Source organism: Elaeis guineensis, chromosome 5, assembly GCF_000442705.2.
Source record: "Elaeis guineensis isolate ETL-2024a chromosome 5, EG11, whole genome shotgun sequence".
Classification (NCBI taxonomy): Eukaryota; Viridiplantae; Streptophyta; class Magnoliopsida; order Arecales; family Arecaceae; genus Elaeis; species Elaeis guineensis.
In genome coordinates, this window is record NC_025997.2 from 6,210,671 (window position 1) to 6,220,515 (window position 9,845).

The window sequence follows — 9,845 nt, forward strand, 5'->3', positions numbered from 1 at the left end:
ATCTTCTTTTGTGATCTTCGAATCATATTTTGCATAGCTTTTAAAGAACGGTATCAACTTCTGGATCTATATTATAGATGAAAGGAAATGATTTTTTTTTTTTTTTGGGTATGACTGATCGCTCATACAAAACAAGTATAAATATAATCCAAAGAGTCAAAAAAAAAAAGGGACGCCATGAAAGGACATTGGCAAAACAAATATATCAAATCAAGTATCCGCTCCAAAATGATCAGCTATAAGCTCGCCATCCAGTCGATGGCATTATTTATCTTCTGATAGACGTGTCTAATATCGACGAAAATGCGCTCTGCCAACACATGCCAGATATTACGAAAAAGCGAATTGGAGGTTGAGCTCCTCCTTCCCGTCTTCTCCGAATCCAACTGACTGCTATAGCCGATTACCCCTCCTCCACCAATCGATCAGCTCGAAGATACAGTCTCGCATAGGAAATGCCCTCTTAAGCGACCCACAACTTAGCTCCAAAAATAATAGTCTCAAAAAGACAACTCCCACCTGTCACAATAAATTTGCAGTTATGGCCCCTAATCATAAAACTAGCACTATCATATCCATCAGTCACACAGCCATTAAAATTGACTTTGAAAAAGGTTGGGGGTGGGGGCTCCCAAATAATGAAGACCTTACGGGATGCTGCAAGAGCAAAGATGGGAGTCTCAGGTGTCCTGATTCCTTAGAATCGGCCCGAACAGTGGCAACTCCAAAATCTTGGCAACCTAGGATGAGGCCTTCTCGAGCATAAATTTTGTCGACAACCACCTAGGCTTAAATTGACTAGCATTCCGGACCGGCCAGATTTGATAAGCTACATAAGCTGCCCTAATGCCCTCTAACCTCGTAGCCTGAATCTGAGTACTCTATCGTAGGGCTTTCAGGAAAGCATGATTGAACAGCGCTTTAAGAGTAATCGAGGGAAGAAGCCTGACAAACTATCACACCCGGACCATCCGTACACAACGAAAAAGGACATGATCCATCGACTCATCCTCCAACTCACAAATTGGACAAATGGATGAGATATCCATCCCTCGGGCTTGCAACAAAAATTTGGTAGGGAGCCAACTCCACACAACTTTCCAAATAAATAGGCAAACCCTTGGATGAATACCAAGCCTCCAAATCCATGCATCTTCAAGCCATCTCACCGACTTCCCTCTATAGAGATTATAGAGGTCTCTGGTTACCACTCTAGATGGCACGATGACCATCAAACCCTAACATCTAGGCCCTCGACTAAAGATAACACCTTGGTCACAATCCTCTTGACCAGTTGATCGCTAAAGAGTGGAGTCACTAGCTGCTCATGATTCTATTTCCTCCCTTTTGATTGAAGTAGATCGCGGACCATGAGGGTTTCACTCATCTCCAAGCTGAGGAAGGTCGTTCACCAAGAAAGTGAAATGTCAGCCACCCACTGGTCTCGGATCACATCAATCACCCGACCATCACCAATAACCAAGCTAGTCTGGGCCATCATGTCCAAAAATTGAGAACACATCTCCTTCCACAAAAATGAGCTCCTCTAACCAACACAAGCAACTCCCTCTGAGGATATTTGCTCGTATCTAGTCTGCATCATCAAGCTCCATAATCCATCCGACTGAATTAAGAATCTCAGGGCATGCCTGGCAATCAAGACCTCCTGTCTAGCCAACAAAGACTGTATACCAAGCCTCCTTCGCTGACCAGCTAACAAACCACGTCCCAAGCCAGAAGATACACCTACGAGTGGCAATCGGATCGGGTCGAGTATAAACAGGCTAGGTCAGATATGAATTGAGTCAAAAAAACTCTCAACTCGGATCCGACCTATTTATTAAACAGGTCAGATTTTAAAATTCAAATCCGACCTATTTAATAAATAGGTTATCCAGTCCGATCTGTTTACGATTCATTTATAATCCAGTTAAAAAAATAAAACCCGACCCATCTACGATCCGTTTAAAAAAATAAAGAAAAAAAATTAAAAACCTGCTCCATTCGACCACCTCGCCGCATCTCCACCCGACCGCGTCTCTACCCTCACCACGCTCTTGCTGCCTTCCGCTCCGCCTGATCAAAGCTCTCAACTGCCTTATCCTCGTCCATCCTGAACTCCACTACAATCCCCTCCATCGAACTCTCGGCCGCGAAGAAGAAGGAAAGGGAGGGGAAGAGAAACCCTAGCCACGTGATGGGGAATTGAGAATTGGTGAAATACAAGACCTGGCATGGTGGAAGAAGGGTTCTTGAACTCCATGATCTTGTGGAGCTTGGAGGGAAAAGCCTCGAGCTCTTTGAGTTTGGGAGGGGGAGGGAGATGATTGTCGCCGCCGTGGGTGGCTCGTTAGTTCTTCTCCCTCCACCACTACCCCTTGCCACCCATCACCTCCTTCGCTGCTAGTTCTGACTAATCTTGTTGGACAGATAAACAATCTCGATCAACCGATCGAGAAAAGTAACTAGGGTTTTTTTGTCACGAGGAAATTTACAAACTGGAGCAACAAAAAAAAAAAACTCTCCCACTCCAACGGATACGAAGAGTTATATTTTTCAATTCTCTGATTTCTAGTGACTAGCATGGCGTGTTATCCATAGTGGGATTTGACGTGATCACTAGCTGGAGGAACTAGGAAATAAGTGTGCATTGCGCCCCACATGGGAGGCCCAGTGGTCCACTAGCCCATTGCGTGATTCATTTAAATATATACTAGCTAATCTGATCTAACCCAAAACTTATTTGAGTTAAATGGGTTAAGCAGATTAGATATATAAAATGTGAATCCGATCCAAATAATAAATAGATTAATGGGTTGATCTGTTTATGATCCAAATCTATTTAGCTCAAATCCAAATCTATTTATGATAGGTCGAACATGAGTCGAGTTGACGAATCGGATCATATTTTGCTACCTCTAGATGCACCCCTCTCCTTCTGTTGTGAGATTGCCACAGAAACTTTCTAATGCTCGAGCTCCGAGAGAGAAGACCTCGGCAAGTTGGTATGAGATAATATATAAATAGAGATAGCACTAAGAATCGATCTTACTAAGATGATTCTGACTATCATCGATAGTACTTTGGACTGCCAACCTTTGAGGCACTATTTGATCGAGGCCTCCATCTCTTTGCAGTCAGCCCTCCGCATTGTCCACACTATAATAGGCATCCGAAGATAGCGAAGGGTCCCAACCTGCTCAGAAATATTCCGAAGTCTACAGATCGTCTGCCTATGCTGAGTCCTAATCTTCGGATTGAAGTAGACTGTGGATTTAAGAAAGTTCACCTTCTGATATGAAGCCGCATAATAATCCTTCGAGATCCTCCTAAAGAAATAGGATCCGATAGTTGAGGTCGGAGAATCAATCATTCTTTGGTGCCAAAAATATACTATCTGAACCTGTAAAATGGCCGCAGGCGTGAGATACCCAGATCCTTAGGCGAAATCGATGCGTGCTACGTATATTAACCTCTTTTAGAGTACCATCAAGGGTTCAAAAGTTGAAACTCTCACAGTTACTTTCAAGCCTCAACTCTGTTTGTGTTGTTAGTTCAGTGTAATTTCAAGGTAATTTCACCATAAACTTAATACAGGTTTTGATCCGTCATTCAACGCTATGACCATTGTAACAATTTGTATCTTAAAGCTTTGATAAGATAATTCCAACGTAGCCATCTTGCCTGTAACATCGCCACGGCTATACTAGGATAAGCTCCACTAGGCCACGGTACAGCCTGGCACCGTTCAAAGCTCTCACGTGTTCGCTTGCCCTCTTTCTCTACGGTCCCCAGTCCCCACGGCCTCCCGTGCACCTAGCGTTTGTCTAACGCCTTGAAACCCTTGAAGGGACGAAGGACCACCCGTGCCCCACGTCAACTTGCCCCCGCACCCCCCGTCAACGTTACGAACCCTTCCAACGAAAAAATATTCGTTGCAACAATGGTATTATAATAAATTTATAATAAATTAATAAAAAATTTTATATTTCATCGATTGACATATATTACATCGATTTTCATAAATAATATCTTATATTAACCCCACATATTTCACTCATTCTTAATTTTTTATTAATTTATTACAATGATGACGTCCATCCCCTACAACGTTACGAACTCCTCCAACGAAAAAATATTCATTGCAACAATGATATTATAATAAATTTATAATAAATTAATAAAAAATTTTATATTTCATCGATTGACATGTATTACATCGATTTTCATGAATAATATCTTATATTAACTCCACATATTTCACTCATTCTTAATTTTTTATTAATTTATTACAATGGTTGATGTTCATCTCCTTCAACATCACGTCCTTCTCCAACTAAAAAAATATTCATTACAATAATAATATCATATTAAATTTATAATAAATTAATAAAAAATTTTATATTTCACCGATTATCACATATTACACCGATTCCCATGGATAATATCCCATATTAACCTCATGTATTTCACTTATTTTTAATTTTTTATTAATTTATTATCACGGTAATACGGTATCACCGTTGCAACGAATATTTTCTCCCCTCCAACGTTGTATACTTTCCTCCTCCCCTGTTTCTTCTTCTCTCCCTCTCCCTCTTTCGCCTTCGGGTGTACGTTAACAAAGCAAGGAATCAACACAAACTTCACTTCACAGGCTCCCAAAGAAGATTCGACTAAAAACCCCACACAAACCCACCCAATAAAAACAAAAGCACTCCATTATCACCTCACACGAGGCCACAATCCTGACTTAAACTCACGTGAATTCTCCAGCTAATCCTCACATGCACACCATCGCACTAGAATTCCCAAGTATAATTCTATATGCGACTTTACACCACAACCTTTCATTAAGATTGTAACGATAGATAACGGTAGAAAGAAAAGAACCTTTGTCTCCCTCCACCTCCTTCTGTTCTTCCCTCATGGGCTTTGATGGTAGCTCCGGTGGACGGAAGGTTTCAATCTTCCTTCTAGGATTGCTTGCTCTTCAAGCCTTTGTGGGCTCGTCGATGGTGGTCGTGAGCCTGAGAAGACCTCATGGTAGGCGGCCGGGCTTCGTCGCCAACCAGCCTGTTTGCGATATCTTCATGGGGAGCTGGGTCATGGATGACTCCTACCCACTGTACCAGTCCTTGGATTGCCCCATCATCGATGCCGAGTTCAATTGCCAATTATACGGGAGGCCTGACACCGACTACCTGCGGTATCGATGGAAGCCCTCCGGCTGTGACCTCCCAAGGTTTGCATATGTATAGTTCATTTGTCTACGTTCTAAATGTTTGAATTCTCAGTTACCACGCCCATTCAAATGCTAAAGTGAGAATTTTTGCAAATTTGTTACACGAAAAATGGCAGGTTTGATGGGCTTGATTTCTTGGTGCGGATGAGGGGGAAGACAGTGATGTTCGTCGGCGACTCGCTCGGCCGCAACCAATGGGAATCTTTGATCTGCATGCTTCATGCAGCGGTGCCACTGTCACAGACCCAATTGATAAGAGGAGAGCCTCTCTCCACCTTCAAGTTCTTGGTATGATGGATGAATGGCAGATTCTGTTACTCCAATGGCTATATAACTTTCTACTATTTTTGAAACTGTTGTGTTTATAAATAACTTTTGATTAAGATTTGATCATGTTTGGGAACCATGTGGTTTTGTTTTGGGGGAAATATAGGAGTATGGGGTGTCGGTTTCTTTTTACCGGGCTCCTTATCTTGTGGACATAGACGTGGTCCAAGGGAAACAGATCCTTAGGCTGGATGACATATCGGCAAATGGCAATGCGTGGAAAGGGGCTGATGTCCTGTGTTTTAATTCTGGCCATTGGTGGACTCACAAAGGTTCTCTTCAAGGGTGAGTATTCTTTTCAATAGCTGCGAATATCACTTCATACTCCTTATTCCATCTATCTGGGGTTATGCTCATATATTATTTGATGGTTTCCGTTTATTATGTGTAGGATAAACCACCTTGGATGTAATACTCTAAGCCTTTTTTTTCTTTAAAGAAAATGGTATAATTACTTTAGGACTGATGATGGGTGGTGCAGGTGGGATTATATGAGAGATGGAGGAAATTACTGCGCGGACATGGACCGCTTAGTTGCCTTTCAGAAAGGGCTGAGCACTTGGGCTAACTGGGTGGATGTTAACATTGATAGAACCAGAACTAAGGTCTTCTTCCAGTCGATTTCTCCCACCCACTACAAGTAACTCTCTCTCTCTCTCTCTCTCTCTCTCTCTCTCAAGATACACATGAATAGCCGTCTATTTAATTCAATCCTGATCGCAAATGGATAGCTCTGAGGGCAAAGCAAGAAGATGAGCTTCACTGATCACGTGTGGTCCACATCCACCAGAACGCTTTGAAACGCACATTATATATGCATCTCTCGTAGGCACGCATCTCAAAAGATTTAACAATTCTACAGACTAACTTATCCAACTTCTAACCACTCAAAAAATTATTCCCTTGTTTCAATTCACAATGAATGGCGCTGCTGACATTTTAATTCTAAGAAAAAAATTTGAAACGAGTTTAACGGAATTTTCATCAAATATATGTGTCATTTTCCCCAAAGTCCATAAAATCTAATAAATGATTTTGCTGTGGGTTTTCTGTTCTGTTTTGAATGAAAATTCATTAAAGAAAGGAAGAATAATACAGATAGCACAAAGCCTACTAAAAGTTTTGCGTCCTTTTTCATTCTATTGAGAGTATGATGTATTAATTTCATTATTAAATAGCATCCTATTTTGACGAGCGTTGCATCAATTGATAATTTAATAGCCCCAGTAACAAAGCCGTGACATCTCTCGGTTTGTCCTTGTAGATGTAGTCCGTTCGATAACCTGCACAAAAGGTCCCGTTGATATAAATGTGTTCTTCAATTTCGGCGGCCACAAGGACGTGGAACCTACCTTGGATTATTGAAGGCCGGAATCGTTCACTGATTAATGGCCCCTTCTCGACTTCTAGTGGGAGGCGAATCCGAATTAAAAAGGTCCGGTGTCGGGTGGGCATGAGTAAGAAATCCTTCCCGCTTGGAACATGTTGAGGCCTATTTCACGTAGAAATCCAGCTAGAAATGGTTAACCTCCAATTTATAAAATTTTTAGTTGAACCGGATTTACTGTTAAGTCCATGGATCAATCTAACCGTGAACCGACACGCACAAATGAGTCAGATTTGGATCTAAAAAATATCAAATTTACGTATGTACGGTGTGATCAAAGATGAATAGAATTTAAACTCAAAGTTTGGCCATGATCAGTTTTAGTATAAATATAAATATATTATGTACTTTTCACTTCTGTTTTTTTTAATTTATCTTTGTTTATGTTGATAAAAAAATGATAGTGTGAAGGACCCACCGAAAATTTAGGAGCTTTTGAGAATGGAATAGGTCTCCCTAGTTCAATCCTCTGTTTAGTCCATTTTCGATAGCTGATTGAATCATATTTATAAGGCTTAGAAGCAAAACTCATCAAACAAAACAACTTATTAGTAAAATGATTAAACAACTTGTTGGACCACCAATTTTTGGATTGTAATATTGTAAGCCACTAGACTGTGGCTAACGGTGGATTTTTTTTTTTTTTTTTTTTTTTTAATTTCTTTACCCCCTTCACTCCTCTGTGCTTCTATTTCATTTTTTTTTTATTATCTTTTTATTTTCATTCTGTAAATATCTGATTTCTCAATAAATACTAGGTGGCTAGGTGCCTCCCCTCGACCTCAGAAAAAAAAATATATATATTGATTGATAGATCTAGGACCCACGTCCATCTTGGAGGATACTAGATGATCAAACTAGTCCTGCAAGTACACACATGAAAGGATTTGAATTCATTCCAGCGTGCATGTGGTGCAAAATCACAATCAACATAACACTTCGTGCTGCACATAACCTCAGGAAGGCAAGCAGAAATATCCTAAAATACTTGCCTGAAGACAATTAATTAATTCTTATGAGACATTTAGGAAAGTAAACTAAATAAAGGATATAGAGACTACCTTCATCATGAATACCAGCTTGACCAGGTGATATCACCATACTGACACCTAACATGCCAAGGCTGACAAACTACTTTGTAGCATGTTATTCATTTCTCTGGGTTATACGCTTGTAGCTTCATTTTACTAATTATCATAACTCAATATCATTTGGAGCTAAGATGTAGTGATTCCTTTCTTAAATGCACATATAATACCCACACATGATTCAAGGTATATTAGTACTTGCTTATATTCTCATCTTGATGAACACATCACACACCATCATACAATGCAAGACCCTAAAACCAAAGCAAGGAGGCCTTTGTGTCAAGAAAATTATCATACAAGATATCACCAATTAGATCGGTAGGACAAGTTTTTGGGACATGCCATGATTCTTGTCGTGTTTGCCATGTGGTGGTGGGGAACAGCCCAACCGAGTGGGGCGACCCAACGTCCAAGAACTGCTTTGGCCAGACGGTTCCTGTAAGTGGGTTCAACTATTCGGGTGTGTACCCGAGCCAGATGCAGGTGGTGCAGGGCGTGCTGAGGGCAATGCAAAGCCCTGCCTACTTGTTGGACATCACCACCCTCTCGGAGCTCAGGAAAGACGGCCACCCCTCCATCTACAGCGGCGATCTGAGCCCGGAGCAGAGAGCCAACCCCGACCGCTCCGCCGACTGCAGCCATTGGTGCCTCCCCGGCGTCCCGGATACTTGGAACCGGCTATTCTATACTGCTCTCTTCTTCTAAGCTCCAAGCTTCTCCTCCCTATTTTTCATAGGCAATCAGATTTCATTGTCGCATCCAATTGTACAATCTTATCGTCGATATTTTCTTTTTTTTTTTAAATATTAACTGAAATGCTGAAGTTGGCCTTTCAGAAAAACAAAAACGAAAAAAAAAAAGAAATGCTGATGTTGGGTTGGCTTAGATACGCACCCTACAATTATATGGTGGAATTAGTGGATATCATGTACCGTTATTAGATTATTGTTTTTTTTTTTCTTTTTTTTGGCAAATTAGATTATTGAGGCAATGAGTCATGTTAAGTTTTCATTCGTGGTCCAGTCTCCTCTTTTTCATCTCTGCTTTTGCAGAGTAAGGACTTGCCTCAAGCAAGGGATGCGCTTCTCCCATGGTGAAATGGCAAATTCCAAATAGAGATGTAGTTATTTACGTGGATGCATGTCCTGCTTTTTCTTAAAAGAGTAATAAGAGATGGAAAAGACTAATAAAAAATAATTAAGAATACTAAAACCCCATTATGATTTAATCTTGTTGCCTGTGTAAGCGTGGGTCATCATGGAGTCAAAATATGTCATTATAATGATTGCTATATGTTGGACTATTGTGTGCTACTTGTATCATTATTTAGTTAAAATGATTGATCTTTTCTTAGATATAAATTTTTGAAGAATATAGATTTATTAAGCAGATTACAGACAGGAGGCACAATGTTAGATGGTTATTGTTGTGGTTATGACAGATTCAAATCTTCATATTGATTTAAAATATAATATTTTTATTTTATGAACAGTCATAATCAAACGAGTAAAATTGGATTCATTCCAATTGTTAACCCCCCAAGTACTTGAACTTGAATAATTATATCTGGGTTGGTCTCTCTCCCTTACCCTCAATATGTGTGTGTGTGTGTGTGTGTGTGTCACATTATCTTATGTTGGCATTGTAATAAATCATTTAGCTATTATAATTTATATCAAGCAATATTTTATCACTAAAAATCCCAAGCTTAAATATCCAACACATAAATTCTTTATTTTCATCATAATACTACTATATATAATGTTGAAGGCTTCTGTGGTCGGAGTCTCAAACT

At 40.2% G+C, this 9,845-nt stretch overlaps 1 protein-coding gene across 1 annotated transcript; it reads left to right on the plus strand.

Annotated features, from left to right (window-relative positions):
- Window positions 1–4,551: 4,551 nt before the first annotated feature.
- Window positions 4,552–8,990, plus strand: LOC140857897 (protein PMR5-like). The gene is made up of 5 exons (XM_073257272.1): window positions 4,552–5,245; window positions 5,362–5,533; window positions 5,679–5,857; window positions 6,054–6,212; window positions 8,434–8,990. Exons 1-5 carry the CDS (start codon window positions 4,929–4,931, stop codon window positions 8,753–8,755), a joined length of 1,149 nt encoding a protein of 382 aa, XP_073113373.1. The 5' UTR covers window positions 4,552–4,928; the 3' UTR covers window positions 8,756–8,990.
- The last annotated feature ends 855 nt before the right edge of the window (window positions 8,991–9,845 follow it).

Bases quoted from the DNA above. Each gene is read 5' to 3' on its own strand.
- LOC140857897 (XM_073257272.1), top strand. From the start codon at position 4,929: ATGGGCTTTGATGGTAGCTCCGGTGGACGGAAGGTTTCAATCTTCCTT. The intron at 5,534-5,678 runs GTATGATGGATG...GGGGAAATATAG, and splicing joins TCTCCACCTTCAAGTTCTTG to GAGTATGGGGTGTCGGTTTC. The intron at 5,858-6,053 runs GTGAGTATTCTT...TGGGTGGTGCAG, and splicing joins CACAAAGGTTCTCTTCAAGG to GTGGGATTATATGAGAGATG.